Raw genomic sequence first — 20,373 nt, 5'->3', positions numbered from 1 at the left:
GCTGTATTTTCTCTTTGTGTTGATTGGTGGTATAACACATATACTAGAAAGTGGTGTTCTTTCGTGTGTGGAAACATGTATTATATTAAAAATCCTGATATGATTACTGACATACAAAGCTATACATCTTGTATAGGCTTTCCTCAGTATTCTCTTTGATTGTTTGAAATACCTGCTGAGATGTCACTTTAAAAAAATAGTTTTTTACAAGCAGTGGTCTTTGCCTTAGCAAAGCCATTTTGCTGGGCATCTTCTTTAGTCAGCCATTAATGTATTTTCTCTTAAGACTTCTGTATTTTGATTTTTTTGGGACACGTTCAGGCTCTCAAAGAGAAGACTGAGCTACAAGCCCAACTTGCGGCTTTGAACATGAAGCTTCAGGCACAGATGGAGCACAGCCAGAGCAGCCAGCAGAAGCAGGAATCTCTGAGCTCAGAAGTGGCCACATTAAAACAGTCTTGCTGGGATCTGGAACGAGCAATGGCTGACCTGCAAAATGCCTTGGAAGCAAAGAATGCTAGTTTGGCTTCTTCAAATAATGATTTGCAGTTAGCAGAGGAGCAGTACCAAAGACTTCTGCTGAAGGTGGAAGATATGCAAAAAAATGTTCTCACCAGAGACAGCACAGGTGGGGTGATATAAATGACAATCTTTAAAATTTGTTATTCCATAAATCATTTTATTTCAACATAATTCTGAAGTCCAGGAAGAAAAATGAATTTTAATTTATGTTTCATTGATGTCATACTAATGAAATGGTCTGAATTTTAAGATGATAGTTTTTATATTTTGTGTCACGGAAGTGCTACAATTTGCAAGCCGCCACTGCCAGCCTGGAGAGGGAGTCAGAAGTATCTCGTATAGTAACTGTTTGACAGTGGACTAATGGTTTTTAGAAAATTTTACAGATATTGGTTTTTAATGAAGACTTTACACAGCAAGATACCTGCATCCTGATTTTCAGTCAGTTGATATTTTCTGCCTCTAAGGAACTTTGAATACTTATAGAAGTGATTAATGTATTTTAATTTTGTCCTGCTTATGACCTGATACTTTGTATTCTAGCACTTCCCCTCACTTTTGCAGGAAAAAACAATCTTTACGTAAGTAGACATAAGTTTTTGTTCAAAAAGAAAGGGAAAAAAGAAAGAAAAAATATGAATATAGCAATAATTGTTGAAAGCGTGTGCATAAAAATAGAACAATGGAGTACACCAGTCCAGGTTCTTTATTTTTCTTTTTCTAGTTCACGATCTGCGACAGCAGTTGGCTTCCTTGCAGAACCAGCTTCAGAAGGTTCAGTTGGAACGGACCACACTGACCAATAAGCTAAAGGCATCTGAAACAGAAATCACATCGCTCCAGAATGTGCGGCAGTGGTACCAGCAGCAGCTTGTACTGGCACAGGAGGCCCGTGTCAGGCTGCAGAGTGAGATGGCCAATATACAGGTATTATGCTTTACTTGCATATGGGAGGACTGATAATCTGTTCTTCTTTCATGTTTGTTTTATCCAGAGGACACTGTTTATGAGCTTGGGCAAGGGACCCAGTCTCACGTCAGGTGGAGAGCAGGCAGGGATGGTGTTTTCTTTTTCATCATGAGATTAATTCACATTAAGGCTGAGGCATAAATTTAACCAAAACGCTTTCTGTGGATGAAGATCTGTAGTGTCGTGACAGTAGTAGTTGACATAAGGCACAGATAGATTCAACGTGATTATATTTTTCTAAAATTCTTAAATTTGTTGGCCAAATTTTGACTGTTGGTATTAATAGGTGTGGTGTGTTTTGTTGGTGGTTTTTTTTTTTTCCTTCTTTTAGGCTGGACAAATGACCCAAGCAGGTATGTTGGAACATCTCAAACTAGAGAATGTGACACTGTCTCAGCAGCTAACTGAAACCCAGCACAGATCCATTAAAGAGAAGGAACGTATTGCAGCACAGCTTCAAAATATTGAGGTACGGTTGTAGGTGGTGTTCGTGAATTACGTTCTGTTTAGGTTGTATATTTAGGTTTTCCTGAAGGATATTCTGGCAAAGTAACATAAATTCTTATGAATCAATTCAACTGCTGCCTTATAAAAACAGTAAATATTTCAGATCAAGTAAATATGCATGACATGACAAACAGTAAGAGGTGGCAAGGCCATATGCTTCCCATTCTGAGATGATACTTGCATTTTCAGCTCTGGTATTTGTTTCTATTTGAATTTTAAAGGTGGATGTAAATGTTCTCCTTTGCCCAACTTTTTCAAGAGAAAACTTAATTGGAAGTTGAATTAAGTCAGTAAAGTGCTTCTTAAATGTGTGAAATTGCTCAGTACTCAGGTTTGTCCTTCCTGCCCTCCAGTTAGAGAAGATGAGTAAAATCTGAAGTGCAGTATGCTGACTTTCAAAGTAGAGAACCTTAAATCCCATTGAATTTTAGTGACATTCCTGCTTCTAAGTCTCAAAGGGCAGTAAAGCGGCAGGTTAGTGGAAGCACCCCATCTCCTGCATTACTAATAGTGGTTGTGTAAATGACAGGAATGGCTATTTCACGGAGTAGCTGCAGCATCCAAGGGATCTCTCTTGTTTCAGAATTTTTTCCAAACAGCTTAATATTAATAAAGATTCTTTTTCTTTACATCTTGTTTCATCAGTTTAGAAAGGACATGGTGTTATTTAAGAGGAATTCAGATTGTCACAAGTATACAAGACATTCACTGTCATTTTGTGGTATCTTAAGTCTGTGAATGTGTGTGACTTCAGTAAAGACATAAAATTGTGTAAGACAGACATCAGAATAATTTGTGCTTTTGTCTTTTCTCTAGAAAATTTATTGATGACTTTCTTTTTTATTTTCCTCTTTTTTTTTTTTTTTTTCTTGACACACTTTCTCTCCGTGGAAATTGTAAAAGTTTATTCCTTGCTCTTCCTGTGCAGGCTGACATGTTGGATCAAGAAGCTGCCTTCATGCAAATCCAGGAGGCTAAAACCATGGTGGAAGAAGACTTGCAGAGAAAACTAGAGGAGTTTGAGGATGAGAAAGAACAGCTTCAGAAAATGGCTGATTCTGCAGCAATATTGGGGCAAGAATTGGAACAGGTAGTGTGTTGTTAAGCAATTTCCCAAGGGTTTCGGGAGAAATGCTTACATGGGTGAAAAAGCAATAGTAAATAGAACCTGAGCTCTAAATGTTTTTTAAAACCCGAAAGATTGCTGCAAAAATGAAGTCCTTATCAAAGTCACTCTGTCCCAGGTGAAAAGGCTCCCTTTTTTCAACCATCTCTTTAACAGTACTTTTTCGAAATTTCAGAACTACTGTCTTGTAGATGTTGGCTTGTTGTTTGTTTGGTGGTGGGTTTTTTTTTTTTTTTAGTGAATTCTTTATGTGATTATTCTGTGTGTAGACCAGAAGCATAGATCCATGTTCCAAGTTGTTAGGCAGTCAGGATATCATTGTACCTTGCAACATTACAAAGGCAGCATGTCACGCGCTGGAAGGAGATGATGTAATAGCTCAGTGTTATATTCCATGTAATTATATGGCATTATCATTAGCAATGCTGAATTTACCCAGTATAACTACCGTGTACACATTTTTTAAATAAAAATTTAGAATACTGTGACTCTTATTTAAGAATGTTTTACATTTGTCATTCTGGTCATTGCTTAGCCTGTAAGATTACAGATGCTGAAGGAGGCAATCAATGCAATTAGAGGAAATAGAAGAAATGGCTTAGGAAAGTTAAAAATATTTTCAACTGCTATTTTCTCCTAGAAGCTAAAACAGTAGTTAAAATATTTTATTTTTATTGGAGAGCATTTGCAAAGATGACATTCATTTTTGTATGAATTTAATATTAAAATACTTCTCAGGTCAAGTTGACTTTGCATCAGCGAGATCTGCAGCTTGAATCTTTACAGCAAGAACACCTAGACCTAATGAAGCAATTCACTCTGATCCAAGAGACATTGCACACCAAAGAGCAGTCCCTGGATGACCTGCAAACACAGTTTGATGAACTAAAGGCCAGATTAGAAGAGTTCCAAAGTGACGCTACTTCTAAAGATGACATGATCCAGTATTTGCAGAATGAGAAGATTGTCTTGGAAGTAGCTCTGCAGGCAGCAAAAGCAAGCAAAGAGCAACTGGACAAAGGAGCAGTGTGCCTTGGAGAAGGTAGAGAAGTAGCATCAGAAATCTTGGAACAGCTGAGACAAGAAATGGCAATCACATCAAGCCAGGTAATGAATCCCTAAAAGCATCTTATTTAAAATAGCCATTGCAGGGAAGTATTGCCACAGGCACGTGATAGGGTCAGTTACGTGAGAGGAGATAGGTACACGTGAGTTTCTATACATCTGTAGTTGTGAGATTCAGATAGCGGGAATATTTTAATCGGTTCTCTCATCTTTCACTGTTGGTAAACTGTCTGGCACTTTATGTCCTGTTAAATCATTACTGAGTTTACACTTTAATATCCCTTAGTATCTACATATGTTTATGCACTCGTGTGGTATGGGATGGGAAGCTGGGGTGGATCTTATTCTGTTTCCAAGAGCCACCATCTTTCTAAAGTCTACTGGTTTTTAAAAGTTATAATTCTGAGTACAGGTCATGTTTTTGGAAGTGAATTTTTTGGGTGCTCCTTTTCTGTGGCACTGTGAACCAAACATTTTCCTTATGCAGTACTTTGGTCATGTTTAATTTTGCCCTTTCTCTTGAAACAGTATACCAGGGTTTGCTTTTGCATATGGCTGTATAGCAGCTGAGGCTCGTTTCTAGTCACTGAACTACTTTACAAGATCAAGCCTAATGCATATCCTTACTTTTTTGTGGCTGCTTTAAATTCTGGTGACTCTTCCTTTCACACCTTAGTTTTATAGTCATGTATGCTCTGTATCTTCTAGAGCATCCAAGCTGCATAACAAGAGCTTTCTTTTTGAATCCTGGTAATGATGAGTGCCTGGTAATCTTCAGAGATTTCTTCTGAAGATAGTAATAGGACTTGATAGTATTACCAATAAAGTGTTGAAGAACTACGGAAACACGCTTAACATAAAGACTGTTGTGGGTTTGTTGTTTTGGTTTTTTTTTTTCCTTCAAAGAACCAGCTGGTTTCTTCATTTGGTCATCATGTATATGTGAATGGGTGCCGTCCGGATACAACATATGTACACTAGTGATGCATACTAAAACTTTAATGGCAGGATGTTAAGGGGACTTCATGCAGTCCTGAGGGTTGACAAGGCTCACTCTGTGGTGACCTGAGTGAATGTATTTCTGTATAAAACCTTGTAGTGTTGTCTGCCAGTACCATTGAGATGCCTAGTCAGAAACACGATCCTCATTAGATCAGGAAATTGGTGCAGGAATAACAAAAGATACTGTCACTGCTTGAAATAACATAGAATATGATGTTTGGCGTGTAAAATGAAGTGTTTGTGGGGTTTTTTGGGGTTTTGTTTTGTTTGGTTTTTTTCTTCTGGCAGGTGGAAAATCTGCAACAAGAAAATGCCAGCCTTAAAAAACAGGTTCAAAAAGTGAAGGAACAGTTCCTGCAGCAGAAGGTGAGCAAAAGCATACTATGTCTAAGAAATAAACCCAAGGAATATACGTGTTTTTCACAGCGAAGGCATTTACTTCTGAGGGGTTTATGGAAACTTGAATCGATTTTCTGTGCCAAAGAACTTTGTGACGTAATTATACAGTTTCTGTATTTTATACAGTTGAATTTTTACCTGTAACTAACGTAAAAGCAGATCCACCAACCAATTCATGCTTTCATTGGACTTCAGGCAGTTTGCCAAGTGATCCGCCATATAAAATCTCTCTCTGGTTTGTTCGTGCTAGGCTTTCTTTGCAAAAAGCACTCAAAAATTTTCAAGTGCTGTCATTTTCCTGCAGCTTTGAAAAACAATAGTTGCTTCAGTAATTGGGTTGAAATTAAGTGCTTTATTGCAAATTTTATTCTGAATTTACACACTTTTGAAACAGTAATTTAAAATTGATCAGTCATGAGTGTTGCACATGTCTTATGTGTAGGGTGGCACCATTAATTTACTGCTTGATTGCTGATTAACCTAATGCCACATGTTGTTTTAGCTTGTCAAGTTGGGGTTTGGGAAGGCTGTTTAAATTGTCAGTCGCAGTTAAGCCCTCTTGTCATGGCAAAAGTTATTAATTGTGTGCATGGGAGGGTTAATTTTTTGCAATTAGTTTAGTTTAAAAAAATGGAATGTAATTAGTGCAGTCCAATAAGGAATGTGAGGAATATCCCATATTGCTATAAACACTTTTACTCTGAGGTTGAGAACTGCTGATACATAGTGGTGTTTGATGTATGAGCTTACATAAAAATCTTTGAAATGGAGTAAATATGTTACAGAAGGTGATGCTGGTTTGTATTCGTTGACACCCCCAACTAAAATAATGTCAGTAAATACTTTATAGTAAATTACTTTTAAACTTGTAAAGCTGTAACAGAGGTGACATTGTCCTCTTGAAACTCTTCTCTCTAAGGTAATGGTGGAAGCTTATCGAAGAGATGCAAGTTCTAAGGACCAGCTGATTAGTGAACTGAAAGCTACAAAGAAACGGCTGGACTCAGAAGTGAAAGAATTAAGACAAGAGCTACTGAAAATTCAGATAGAAAAACAGTCACTCGAATCTGAACATTCAAAACTACAGAAGGAAGTATCTCGGGTTCACCAGCAGATGGTGGAAATAGAAAATCATCTTCAGTCAGTGCAGAAAGAACGAGACGATATGGAAACACACCTACAGGTATGGAAGGTGTTAAGCTTCGGACTTTGAGAGTGGTACAGCCAGGATATATTGCTGTATCTGTTAACTTTGGAAATAAACAGATTGACAACCTGCAAGCTAAGGTTCTTGGTTACATATTTAATACTTTCTAGACATTTGAGCATATAGCTACCAAAATTCTGTAAATATGTGATTGCTTATTAACATGTCACGTAAGTAAGTGGGGAGAAGCATGCTACAGGAGTGGTAGAGGTGTGATGTGGAAGCACTTTCCTTGGTCCCAAAGTGAATTCCATCTAAGAGCAAAGGCCAAAATAGAACTCTGTTCATACATGTTGTCATAGAATCATAGAATGTCCTGAGTTGGAAGGGACCCACAAGCAACACTGAGTCCAACTGTTACTCCACCGTGTTATGGTGGTAGCCACAAAGGGAAGAATTAAAGAAGAAAAAGAAGAGAAAGAGAAAGGAGAGCGAGTGCGCCTTGGAACAGTATACATTTAGAGGCGTTAGTATTTCTGAAATTTTGTGCTTATTCTTTTATAAGAAAACATAGAGCAAACATGCTTGTGTTCTTACTCTCATGGCTACTTTTTTCCTTCTTAAGTCTTTGCAGTTTGATAAGGAACAAATGGCATCTCTTGCTGAGGCAAATCAGGCATTAAAACAACAAGTAGAACAAATGCAAGAAGAAGCAAAAAAGTAAGTCTGTTCTTTTAGCACAGACAAAAGAACTACAGCATCTGTTTTACGTATTTACCATTTTAGTAGTCACTCTGTTCCTATTCCCAGTCTTTTCTCTGGGAAATTGAGCCAGAGTCATAGTCATATCCGTGGCAAAGCGTTGGTTGTGTGCTACACATGTGTTGCAGCTTCGCCTCTGATTCACTTATGCTTTTAACCAACAGTATATGTCATACAACATACATATTGGAGCTAATCCTGATTGCCATTCCCTGAATTTTAGCCTTTACTAGCTTGAATATTGGCATTAATGAGAACCATTTTTTTCTTCCACTGGTGATCACAGGGTTTTTATGATACTTGACATATCCACCAGGATTAGATTCTTACTTTAATTCTGTGTTATTTTTAGGGAGGGTAGTATATATTCCTTCATAATGGAGTTTTTGTAGTTCAGATAAAGACCCCTTAATTACTGTAAGTATTTTCTTAGAATGTTACCAAGAGTCTTCAAGGTACTGTCTTGCAAACGGCCAAATTGTACCTTGCCAGCCAAAGGCTTTCTCTGATGAGATGGGTGACTCCGGGACAAGGGGAGAGAAGTGGATGTTGGGTTCTGTTGGGCCATGTCAAAAATTAGTCTTTTAGTACTGTTTTCTGGCAGTTTTTGGTTTTACCTGATGTTTTGTTTTTGCTTTCACTCTAGGGCCATTACTGAGCAGAAACAGAAAATGAAGCATCTAGGGTCAGATCTGACCAGTGCTCAGAAAGAGATGAAAGCAAAACATAAAGCCTACGAGAATGCAGTTGGCATTCTTAGTCGTCGGCTACAGGAATCTCTCGCTGCAAAGGAATCTGCTGAAGCGGAGCTGAGCAAACTAAAAGCACAAATCACTGATGACGGAAACAACCGGATTTCTCAAGTATGCAGATATCTTTTAACATTGCTAGTACAAAGATAGAGCTATCTTGTTGTTAAATATAAGTCTTGAAATATTGTTTTACACTGAGGTGATGACAATACTTGGAATATAAAGCTAGATAAAAACATGTTGTCGGTGTTGTAAGCACTGAGAATTTCCTTGACTACGTTTGAGAGAGGTGGTTTGGCAAGCTTTGCTTTGCTTGTTTTTCTTTTAATTTTATTTGTGTCTTTCAGATTACCGATTGTAATCCAAGATCATGAGGATGATCAGCCTTAGTGCTAAATTTCCTGGTTAATTTTTATTGTTGGTTTAGTTTTTGGTTGTGTGGATTTTTTTGAAAGCCTCAGCATCTGAAGATTTTTTCCAGTATTCTAGCTCTTACTGCTGCTTTTTCCTCATTGAGAATTAAAAGTTCTTCAGCCTAGTCATAATTTACTCATATATGTTATGCCTGTGATAAGAAAATCAATTTATTGGGGGAAGCTCCAGTTCCTTGGACCAATGGAGCAAGATATCAAATACACAACAGCAGTAGCGAGGGTGGAAAGCTCTGAGCAAGACCTTTACATTAAGCACGAGCACCTCATTTAATATTTGTTAGAGAAGTAGATGTCTGAACAACCAAAAAATTGCTCCTGTAGATGGGTGATATATTAATCATACGTGTGGTCTGTTTGTCTTTAGGAAAAGATTCATGCTCTGGAGACAGAATTGCAAGCTGTTCGCAGCAGTAAGTTGATCCTGGAAAAAGAGCTGCAGGAAGTGATTTCACTTACCAGCCAGGAGCTTGAAGAATACAGAGAGAAAGTGCTGGAACTTGAGGATGAGGTGATTGCTTGAATTTGCACAGTCGATGGGAATGTGACAGTAAATAGCGCCCGAGAGGCAGGGAGAAATTTTAGTACCATAATTTTATTACAACAGTGCAGGAAATTAGAATCTCACATAGGAAGTGTCAGTGACATGATGTTTCTTAATTTTACTGCCCTGTGGTTTCATGAATCGTTGTTGTATAGGGGAAAAGAAGAAGAGAGAGAAAAGCAGTTCCTATGTTAAATACCAGCAGTGTCTGGTCATGAGACAGTGAGGATGTCATTATCTTTTGAAAGTATTTGGAGTCATGGATGCTCAGTGATTTTGAGCGCAGGGTGGTGGTGTTCGGTTGTAGAGTTGCAGGAAAAAAGTGTGCGTGTGTGCGCGTGCGTGTGTGCGCGTGTGCGTATATATATACACTACTCTTGACCTGCACCTGAACAGTACTCCTGGATTCTGCTTTCTAGGAATCATTTTAGTCTTCCAAAATGAAAAAAATACCTAACTGAACTTATTTGGAAGTGTTCATTTTAAAAAAGAAAAAAGGAAAAAAAAAATCCACTCTAGGAAAGCAAGATAGTTAATGAGTTTACCTTACAATTTTTTGTGGTAGTAATCTGGAATGGCTTGGTTCTGTTTGTTTGATTTTTTTTTTTTTTTTTTTTTTTTTTTCTTTGGCTATAGCTTCAGGAATCTAGAGGCTTCAGGAAGAAGATAAAACGTTTAGAAGAAATTAATAAGAAGTTGGCCCTTGAACTAGAGCATGAACGCGGAAAACTTACAGGTCTTAGTCAGTCCAACGCTGCTTTGAGGGAGCACAACAATATCCTAGAAACAGCATTAGCAAAAAGGGAGGCAGACTTGGTACAACTGAATCTGCAGGTATTTGATAGAATACCTTAAATATAATACCTTTGACTGTTTGATATGATACGTTAAAGGAATTAGCTCATATTTATGATAACAGGACGTAGACATCTTCACTGGTATGATACAAAGTTGGTGTGTTTTCTCCAGATCTGGGTCTTCCGTGTGTTGCATAACAGCAGTATTATAGGGGGCCAAACATGAGATCAGAAATGAGACTTTTCACTAAACAGAGCTGTTTCTTTGGAGGGGAAAAAAAAAATCACAGTAAAATATTTGCAATAGTGAAAGTGTGGCTCAGTTAAGTTAGCTGGAACATACAAACTGTGCTACATACGGATTCGTTGAGATGAGGCATTTAAAAGGTGTAGATGAGGTTCTTAGGGACATGGTTTAGTGCCAGTGCTAGGTTAACGGTTGGACTCTGATCTTGAGAATCTCTTCCAACCAAATGATTCTATGATGCCATCAATGATTTTTATGCCAGTAGTAATACATTGCCATTTGCTTGTACCCCACGAATGTAAGCAGTGAGCTCCCCTTTAACCTTAGCTACTTCTAAGGTTGAAAGGGTGCCACGAGGAAAGTGGTATCAGTGAACAGCAGAGAGAATTATTGCAATCCCTGCATTGGCTTGTGTTTATTTTTCCTTTATTGGCATTTCTGGTCTTCCAGTGAGCCCACACAAAATATGTGTGTGTTTTTTGTGATGTGATACAGGTTCAGGCAGTCCTAAAGCGGAAAGAGGAAGAGGACCAGCAAATGCAACAACTTATTCAAGCTTTACAGGCTTCCTTAGAGAAAGAAAAGGCAAAAGTTAGAGACCTTAAGAAACAGGTAATGGCTCATCTTTTGTTTTATTTACTTAAAAGGTGATTTAAATGTAAAGTATTTTAAAAGTAGCTTGAAACGAAATCTATGCTTTGTAATAGACTGTTTTCTGCAGGGTCTCTGTCGTGATGGCCATCAGCTGAAAGAGGAGTTGATGTCTTTTCTGTTGTGCCCTGTGTTAAGCATACCAGGAAAGTTCCGTTCTGATTTGTAATGCGTGGGACATACCCTGAAGTGATGCTGCTTCATCCAGAAATTCACAATCAAAAAGCAGTATAGCAAACATGCTTCTTCCATTATATATAGTTATTAACTGCCATTAGCATTAATAGGGGTAACAACACTAAGAGTACGTTTTTTTGACAAGAAGCGTCAACAGCTGCACAACTTCCTTCTTGATTTGTTTTGTACCCCTTTAGTCTAGCTCCCTTTGTGATGCACCTACAGTGATAAAACAGAGAAAAATTGCTGCTTTTTTTTCTGGTAGGAAGCAGCTGCCAAAGCAGATGCAGCACATAACCGCCGTCATTACAGAGCTGCCATGCTTGAGCTCAGTGAAATCAAGAAAGAGCTACATGCCAAAGAAAAGCTAGTTCAAGCCCTTCAGGTTGAAGTGGACAAACTGCGGTAAGTATATGTCCAAGTTTTTAGAGAATAGTAAATAAAACAAATCCTCTGAAAAAGACATACCTTAGTGAATTTTTGGTTTTGCCACTCTGGAGCAGATTATGTTGAAATGTGTCCCAGCTGACCCTGACCATAGGATGCATGTTTGGACTCTAGGATACTTGAATTTTTCTGTTCCTTCATAATTCAGGTAGACCTGAAGTGTGCACTGTATTTAGGTTTCAGCATCTGCTTTTTTTTACTGTTTCAACACAGATTTTTACTATTTCATGTTACTAGTAAGAATTAACACTTCATATATATTCTATTATTCTTCTCTCTACCACATCTCACAGAGGATGAATTTGATTCTTTTTAATGTATTCCACTATATATTCAAATTCAATTTTTTTTCCTTGTATAGAAGGTATGTTCTTGAATTATAAGATTGTCAGACCTCCATGAGAGTGGATATGATGTTAACTGTATTCCTCTTAAAAGTAAAATTGCTGACAGGTTTTTTGGTTTGGTTCTTACTGTGTAATCTTTTGTTTGTAACTGGACTATTACTAGTGCTCAAGGAATTTCTTTTCAATATTTAATGAGCTATTCATGCATCTGTCTCATATAAAAGCTTTTCGTGACTCGACTCTTGCTGTGAATGTATTGGTAGAGCCTTCAGTCAAAGCTATAACCAACCAGGTTCCATGCACTGTCACGTCACTTATGGTTACATAGCTTACCCAGTGTAGTATTTGTTTTAAAGGACAGATTGAATAACTGCTATATCTGTTAATCCTGCTGTGCAGGGTAGAGGACGAAAAACATTCCCAGGAGGTATCACAGTTTCAGCAAGAGCTTGCAGAAGCCAGGTCTCAGCTCCAATTTCTGCAGAAGACTCTGGATGACAAGCTTAGTAAACAGCCCGTAGTAAGCCAAGAGGTAAAAATTGCACATTTACCGTGTTTTATCCTTATTTATGATGTAGTATATTACTTAGTTTTTCTATAATTCGATATTTTTTAATGAAGTTTTGCTAGAACCAGGAAGGGTTCATGAGACATAATAATGTATTTCAGATTTTCTAGTTGACTGCATGTATAAATAATTCTAAAGATACTTTCTCCCCCTGCCGCGGTAGGTGGAAGACCTCAAGTGGGAAGTAGAACGGAAAGAAAGAGACATTGAAACACTTAAGCGGCAGTTGGATATGAGTGAACAGCGCAGCCACAAGGAGTTAGAAGGGGTACAGGCTGTCTTGCAGGTATTTAATCTAGGTGGTGGAGATTCTAATGAATAACTGGTATCACTGAAGGGGTGGAGGGGAGGGGCAATTAAAACAATATTTTTTTTGTTTAAAAGTGTATTTACTGGTATTTTTCTGATGCGCTTTTTTAATATAAATTTTTATTCATAAAAACTTAGTCACTGTGCGTTTGCAGTGTCTACTTTTTCACAGTTTCACCTTGTGCTGATAGCTGCTTATTTTCTTGACCATACCCTGTTAAAATAGGCTACTGAGCTTTTTTAATGTATTTCTGGTTACTGAAAAAAATGACCAAAAACATTAATTGGCTGGAATTTTTATACTGTTTCTGTGGATCACGTTGATTTTATTTTCCCGTTTAGAATATCAAGACTGAGTTGGAAATGGTGAGGGAAGACTTGTCGGTGACTCAGAAGGATAAGTTTATGCTGCAGGCTAAAGTGAGTGAGCTGAAGAACAGCATGAAGTCGCTGCTGCAGCAGAACCAGCAACTGAAGTTGGACCTGAAGCATGACAAGATGAAGAAGGTATTTAAATAGGAAGAATACATGTAGTATGATATCAGAAAATACTCTGCTGTAGGAAACCTGGTGAAAACTCTGAAATGCCTGCCTGTGATGCAGACTTGCTGACGTTCTGGTATTTAAATGATAAATGTAGGAAGATTTGCAGGCAAAAGTAATTGTACTGATCTTGACTTCCCACCTCTTACTTCAGAAATCTTTTTGTTTAGTGTATGATCTTACATTTACGTTTTGACTTAAAATAATACAGTTTAAAAAGTAGCACTTAAATAATGCGTCATGGGCAAATATGGAGTTAATATCTTCTTGTAGTCAATACCTTCTCAATGTTCATGTGTCTATCCTCTCCTTCAAAAGGTAACTTAGTGGTTTCTTCGAGTTTTCTGATGTGCTACTTGTGCACAGAAAATGCAGTAATACTATATCTCATGCTCTTTCCCTCCCTGAAGTAATTCTCTCACTTAGTGAGACAGAATTTGTATGGAAGCTTCCGTTTCATTGTTTTAGACATTGATACTGATGCCCCATTCTGCAGGTTCCAGAATTTCCAAAAGGAATTATTTGCTTGTACTTAACTGGTTTTTTTGTTTGGTTTTTTTGTTCGTTTGTTTTTTCTGAATTGTTCTCTTAACTATACTTAAAGAATGTTATTAAAATTTGTTGTGAAGATCCAAGTAATTTGCTTTAAATCCATCCTATTTTATTTCTTTCGTAGAGTGAGTTCTTGAGTAGGTCCTTCTAGATGCTGTTTGTTTCCTTCTGAGCATGGCTAGCAGGTGACATTAGGTTAGGAACTTTTACTTGTGACACATGAGATTTAACATGAATGTGCTTCTGATTCTTGCTCTGTAATGCAGCTCTGTACCAGTAGTGTGATGTAAGACTCTTTCTATGTGGTAAAAATGGCATCGATTAAATAACTTCATTGTATTTCTGGCTCTTGTAACCAGAGGAAGGAACTGAAAGGGGAGAACAACTCTTCAAATCCTGTGACTCCAGTCAAGATTCCTGATTGTCCAGTGCCTGCTGCCTTGCTGGAAGAACTGTTGAAACCACCGACAGCTGTGAGCAAGGAGCCTTTAAAAAATCTGAACAGCTGTCTCCAGCAGTTGAAGTATGACCTGTTATTTTCAACCATATTAAATAATCTTAAACATGTTTGCAAGAAACCAGCTGCCAGCCTACGGAAAAAAGGATTTGTGAAGTGAATTCTTTTCTTCTTACTGGGACTATATTTAGGATAGCAGGATGTTCTGTCATTGTAAGTGCCAGCTTATATAATAGGGGAAGAAGCCTTTACAATGAACTAGACGAAATGTCCACCCTAAATTGTAAACAGTAGAACAAACCAGAGCTATTTCTAGTTGTTCTTGCTGGTGGAAACACTCGTGTTTCTCTCTCTTCACAGCATCAGAAAGGCTGCTCTTGATAGGAGCCCAGGCAGTGTGTTAATAAGAAATCTCTACAGGGGAAGTTCGTTCTGCCAAAAAAATGTTTTCGGATCTTTACTTACAAGGTTGCACGTGAGATTCTGAGCAGGAGAGTTACAACTTCAGGAAGACAGGGAGTTCGGGTTATTAGAACTGAGCTGCTCTTACCACGTCATTTGATGATCACAGGTCACTTGCCTTAAACATGTTCTGTGATCCTGTATTACCAGGCTAGTCCCTTTGCTAAGTTGGTGTCTGACTAAAGTCATGAAGCGTTTATCTGGTGGTTTTTCACTGCTGCTTTCCTCACCTCTACCTCCCATGTTGTCTTTTATACCTGGAGTACTATGTTCATCAGGTTGCAGTCACTAAATGCCTTTTCTGAGGAAACAGTGGTGCGTCATCCCTGGCAAGGAGTATGTGCAGCAAAGGAGCTGCTGCATTATTTGCCCTTATTTTTGAATTAAGCATATTGTAGTTCTTCCACCCTTAAATTTGAGAAGGGCAATTCCTAAACTTTCTGTAGACTTTTTTCTTTTGTATACAGATTTAGCTTAGATAGACTCAGAGTAGGCGTCAAGAATAACAAATGAATTTTCTGATCTTGCAGTTAGCTTTCTGCTTGTTAATTTTTGCTTTTTTGTTCTCAATACTTTTGAAAGGCAAGAAATGGACAGCCTGCAGCGTCAAATGGAGGAACACACCATTACAGTACATGAATCAATGTCTTCGTGGACTCAGATTGAGGGGCAGCTAATGGACCTTACCTCTACCAGTCCTGCAACTGCATCAGACCAGGAGATTCCTACTGTAGATGAAAAGAAACGGAATTGTAGTGTTAGTGAAAAGGAAGCTTTGACACTATAACCTCCTTATTAGTTGTCTTTCTTCCTATTGATTTAAGTATGTAAACAAATCTTTATCAAAATTATTTATTTATTTCATTTTTAATATCGCGTTCAGACTTGTGCATTTGCCTGTAGAAGCAAAGGACATGGTTTTGAGAAAATGGTGAATAATAAATGCATAACACGCTATTCCAAGGATTTGTTTGAAACCTTACCACGATGATTCTGTTATGTCGGGGACTGCCAGGTAGTAAACCTAGCTCATTTTGGGATTCAGTAAGAGTATCAGATGAAGGTTTAAAATGAGGTGAAGCGGAACATCTGTTTCCAGGTCTGTATTTGTTTGATCTGTGCGAGTTTGGTAAGGAATGACTCTTAATTATGTCACATCTGGGTTTGGGTGGTGTGTGTTTTGTTTTTTAGTATTTGTTGTGGGGGTGGTTTTTTGTTTTTGTTTGTGGTTTGTTGTTTGGTTTGTTTGTTTTAATTTGGGGGAGTGGGGTGGTGGTGTTTTCCCCTATCTTAGGTTGTATCCAAATCACTGGTAAAAATAGGTTCTGCTCATGTTCAGCCATTAGCAGTGGTTGAGAATTGGATATTCCGAGCATCTTCTCTTCTCCCTCGTATAATCTCTTATTCTTGAAATTCGGATTATAGATACCTGTATTTAAAGAAAAGAAATTAATTTGAAGCCCTTTCTAGTTATGAAGATGACCTGTGACCTATAGCAAAAGAAATGAGACCTTAAAGACAAGCAATGCAGACCAGTACGTATCTTTGACAGATTTGCCTGGGATGTTTTCTGAAGTGTCAGTTTTCCTCTTACAGTCGCAGGCCAGTAGGGAGCTTTGCTTCACCGCACAAACACTTCTTGCACCTTTTTAGTTCAACTTTTGAAGTAGACACCCTTGAAAAAGGTATGTGTGTAAAAAAAAAAAAAAAAAAAAAAAAAAAAAAATTAAAAAAAAAAATATATAAAAAAGAAAAAACTCGTAATTTTCTCACTTGAAAATCTTTTAATATGCTTATGTACTGTAAGTTAAGGCTGACGTGAGGGGTTTTTGTTACTGTCATTGTTTTAATGTTACATTTAAGTTTGCTGTTTTTTTGACATACTGTACAAATGGCTTAGGGAAATCAGCCCCTAAAGTGTAAGAGCTTTTAGAAATGTAATTATTTTTATTTTAAAAGGCAAAATTATAATGCCTGTAAAATTATTTTTATTAGCTTTATCTTCTCCTACACACTTCCCCTGCTTTTTGTACCCTCTATGACAAGGTGTCCACCGTGAATGGAAATGTTGGTCCTGTGGCAGCTCCTCTGCAGAGCATCTTGACTAGTTTATTGCTAAAGCAGCCCACTTTAGATTCCTTCACCTTTGATCGCATTGCTCCATGTGGCTCATAGTGCAGCGATAAGCCCGCCCTCTCCTGGTTCAAAAACTCGGTGTGGAGGGGCTGCCTCACCCTTGTGCTAAATGTTGAAGCACAAATCAAAGCATATGTGGCAGCTTATTTGGAAGATTTAGTGGCAACTCATGTACTAGCGTGTTTTTGTCTTTAAAACATGAATAGCTCAATTATGTCCACTCTAGGTTGGTGTGAAAACAAACAAACAAAACATGTATTTTTCCAAAGAGACTTTTGCTGCTTTTGGATGGGTTTGGTTGGTTGGGGGAGAAAATTATTGCAGTTAGCTTAGCAGTAAGGCAAAAAAGAAGCAAACAAACAAAAAACCCAAAGCCCCCCATATTTATCCAAAGTCTGATTTCTCATAATTATCAATTCAAGCTCTAGTTCCGTTGAACACTTTGCACCTAAAGTGTCTATATTGACTGATTTCAATGCCCCTCAGCTACTGTATTTTACCTTACATTTTATTGGGATCAAAGTCAAGTGATGCTAAAAGTCAAGGTTTTGAAGTTGGTGAAGGAAGAAATGCATTAGTGTGGCATTAGGTGCCCATCATACAGAATTACCAAACAATTCAAAGAAAAGTCAAAAGCCTTACAGACAAGCTTAGACATGTTCATGTCTGCATACTGCTGTAGTCTACTTTGCAGAGTAAATGGTCCTGAATATCTTGCTGCTGTCATGTTCTCGAAGTTGCCTGTATATTAAGCTTGAAGAAAAAAAAAAATGCGGTATTGTAAAAGAACAAAATTAAAACTACATAATGAATAATAGATTCAGTACAAAACAGTTATCAAACATTCAGAATTTTAAATAAAATAACACTTGTGCAGCGTTCATGTTGGTGTTCATTTTGGTAAATACGTTGCCTACAGTTAAGAATCCATTATGTTTTAATCTCTTGAATTTGGCAACAGTTGTATGGATAAAGGGGTTTTTTATGGTATAAAAGAAGCCATAATTGTTGGAAACCTTCATAGTTCTTCAGAATGTCTGCTCTCCTTTTCATATCAATAATCATGCTGCATTCTGTGTTCAGTGCAGTGCTGCATTTTCTCACTAGCTCCTTATAAAGACATCTGAGCTATACAATCAAGTAGCCTTGCCTGCGTGTTTTCCCTCTTAAAGCCGAGGGAGCTGTTGTGAAGTGCTCAGATTAGATTTCTGCGTTGACCCACCTGTCTGTCTCTGAAAGCACTTGGACACTAGGTATTTTCATTTTTTTCTTCTAGGAACAGAGGCACCATGTCATTTTAAGTAAAGGAAGGACAGGTGGTGAGACTTGAGGATCTAAATCCAGTGAGGTACTAAGTCAAGTTATAGAAGTCACTGGGAAGCCTTCTAGGAGGAGCGTGCAGCATGTGATAAAAGCGAGGCCTTTTCTTTGAAGTGTATCAGCTATGTTTCTGAATTACCCAGAGAAACAGTTGCTGTTTTATTAAAAAGCCTCACCCTGAGGCTGAGCATGCTTGCACTACGAAGCTTCAGGTCTCTGCTCTCTAGGCAATAAAACAAACACGGTAGGAATGAAAACTGCCTCCCCCCTGCCAAATACATCAGAGGAAAATCAGTGCCTCATTAACACTGGTGTGTTTTTAGAAACTGAAAAATAATATTTTGTTTTTTTTTTTTCTTCTTTTTTCAAGCACTGCAATAGAATGTACTTTCTATGTCTGTTTCTTCAGCGGTTGCTAGCTACTAAACCAAGTCTTGTTGATCGAGGAGAAATGTCACTGTAATGTGAGAATGTTTCCCAAGTGGTGAAAGTTGGTAAATGCTGCAGGATTACTTTTTCAGATGCTATAATGGGTTTTTGAGGACTTTTGAATTTTTTTTTTTTTTAAATTTAAAAAACAATCAAAAGACACAACAAAAAACCAGCAAACCCTACAGTGGAAAAAAAATGTTAGTTACCGAGTCTCTAGTGTTGCTGAACATTGCATAATGCTCCATTCTATTGTCTTCCAGATTTCTTGGAAATATTTGTGCACTGTATTGGGATCAGCTGAGCCCCTTATCCACTCATGCAAAGAGAGGATCCAATCCCATACTGTCTATTCAGGCAATATCCTAGCTGAAATCTATGAGAATTTCGCATATAGAGTAGAGTAATATCCACATTGAAAGTTCTAGTGCTCATATTGCCATGGATTACTTGTTCCTCCTCAGGGGAGTAAACCGCAGTGGCATGGGTGGTGTGATGCTGGTTATGACAACATTGAAGGTGCACTCGGCACAGTTAGTATTGTCATTATACATTTAAATTAAAGATGACAAACTCGCTACTGGTGAAGCAAAAGCTTGTGATGTATGCTTTATTAACTTTGCTGGGGAAGCGTGAATAGTTGCATGAAACTTGCCATGACCAGAGCCTTTAAATATTTTCCTGTGAAAACAAGTACAGTCCAAAGTAATTACTAATGCTTACCAGCTGTCATCTGCTCACTCTTGTCTCCTACTAAGGTGTATCACTTCAGTCTTGGGCAGTAGGGCAGCCTGATTTCCAATACAGATGCACACCTTCCTGAAGGAGAGGAATATGTTCTGGATATTGTGAAGAAAATATTGTATGTATTAGACATGACATTCAGTATGTCTGCTTAGGCCATATTTGTAACGATAGAAGTTTGTCATTTCATGTTCTTGAGTGGATAACCCAGGGAATGGAGGATTTATGCTATGTACAATCAATGTTTATGATCATACGAAGCATGTTGATTATAAAAATGTGCATAGGAATTCCTTGGAAAGTTTTGTGCAATAAACTATTTTTGGTAAAGGGCTCCATGTTGGTTTTGCTTTTAAAGAGAAATTGATAGCATCTTTTTGGTTTTGGACAGTAATTTTTTATGTTTAGGATTCTCAACATGCTGAAACTTTAAGGAAAAAAAAACCTATATTTTGAAAGACTACGTTATTGCATGTTGACTTTTCACTGATTTTTATACATCTGAAATTGGTTGTGCTTTTATTTCCATTACATTTGCTTTTTCTCAGTTTGCTGAACATGTTCAAAATACTGAGTGTGTTTGCTTTGGCCTGAATTTGGCAACATCTGAAGTTTGCATGTACAAAACGCAACAACAGAGACATGTCATCTCGGTTATAAAATAGCCACTTGCCAGGACGAGGAGAGAAATTATTACTGTACCTTGCTTGCAATATTAAACAGCGTGAGCTAAAGGGATGTTGTCAGCTTGCAGGACTGCTATTTTTTTGTCATTGAAACCAGCAACTGCTCAGTTGGTTTGTAGTGCAAGGAGCTATACCAGCTGATGTTACACCTACTGGGATGAGTAGTTTTGGTCTGTGAATGGACTTATATTCATGTCATGTACTTCTAATGCCCTCTAAATAGAAATTCTGGATTGAGCTAAGTGAGGTTGTAAAATACATGTATCTGGTTTGGT

The 20,373-nt window shown here is 37.8% G+C and overlaps 1 protein-coding gene across 2 annotated transcripts in view; it reads left to right on the top strand.

Annotated features, from left to right (window-relative positions):
• GOLGA3 (golgin A3) overlaps positions 1–19,740 on the top strand; it is a 29,706-nt gene extending 9,966 nt beyond the window's left edge. For both annotated transcript variants that reach the window (XM_065646186.1, XM_065646185.1), the window contains exons 7-24: positions 322–628; positions 1,247–1,449; positions 1,823–1,960; positions 2,927–3,088; positions 3,863–4,231; positions 5,480–5,557; positions 6,510–6,773; positions 7,363–7,457; positions 8,146–8,362; positions 9,050–9,193; positions 9,863–10,060; positions 10,766–10,882; positions 11,364–11,503; positions 12,292–12,424; positions 12,624–12,746; positions 13,112–13,276; positions 14,224–14,387; positions 15,366–19,740. In XM_065646186.1, coding sequence (XP_065502258.1) covers positions 322–628; positions 1,247–1,449; positions 1,823–1,960; positions 2,927–3,088; positions 3,863–4,231; positions 5,480–5,557; positions 6,510–6,773; positions 7,363–7,457; positions 8,146–8,362; positions 9,050–9,193; positions 9,863–10,060; positions 10,766–10,882; positions 11,364–11,503; positions 12,292–12,424; positions 12,624–12,746; positions 13,112–13,276; positions 14,224–14,387; positions 15,366–15,570 — 3,222 coding nt within the window. In that variant the 3' untranslated portion in view covers positions 15,571–19,740. The remainder of the gene's footprint in view (positions 1–321; positions 629–1,246; positions 1,450–1,822; positions 1,961–2,926; positions 3,089–3,862; positions 4,232–5,479; positions 5,558–6,509; positions 6,774–7,362; positions 7,458–8,145; positions 8,363–9,049; positions 9,194–9,862; positions 10,061–10,765; positions 10,883–11,363; positions 11,504–12,291; positions 12,425–12,623; positions 12,747–13,111; positions 13,277–14,223; positions 14,388–15,365) is intronic.
• Positions 19,741–20,373: the final 633 nt, after the last annotated feature.

Source organism: Caloenas nicobarica, chromosome 16 (assembly GCF_036013445.1).
Source record: "Caloenas nicobarica isolate bCalNic1 chromosome 16, bCalNic1.hap1, whole genome shotgun sequence".
NCBI lineage: Eukaryota > Metazoa > Chordata > Aves > Columbiformes > Columbidae > Caloenas > Caloenas nicobarica.
This window is presented reverse-complemented; position numbering and strand designations above follow the sequence as displayed.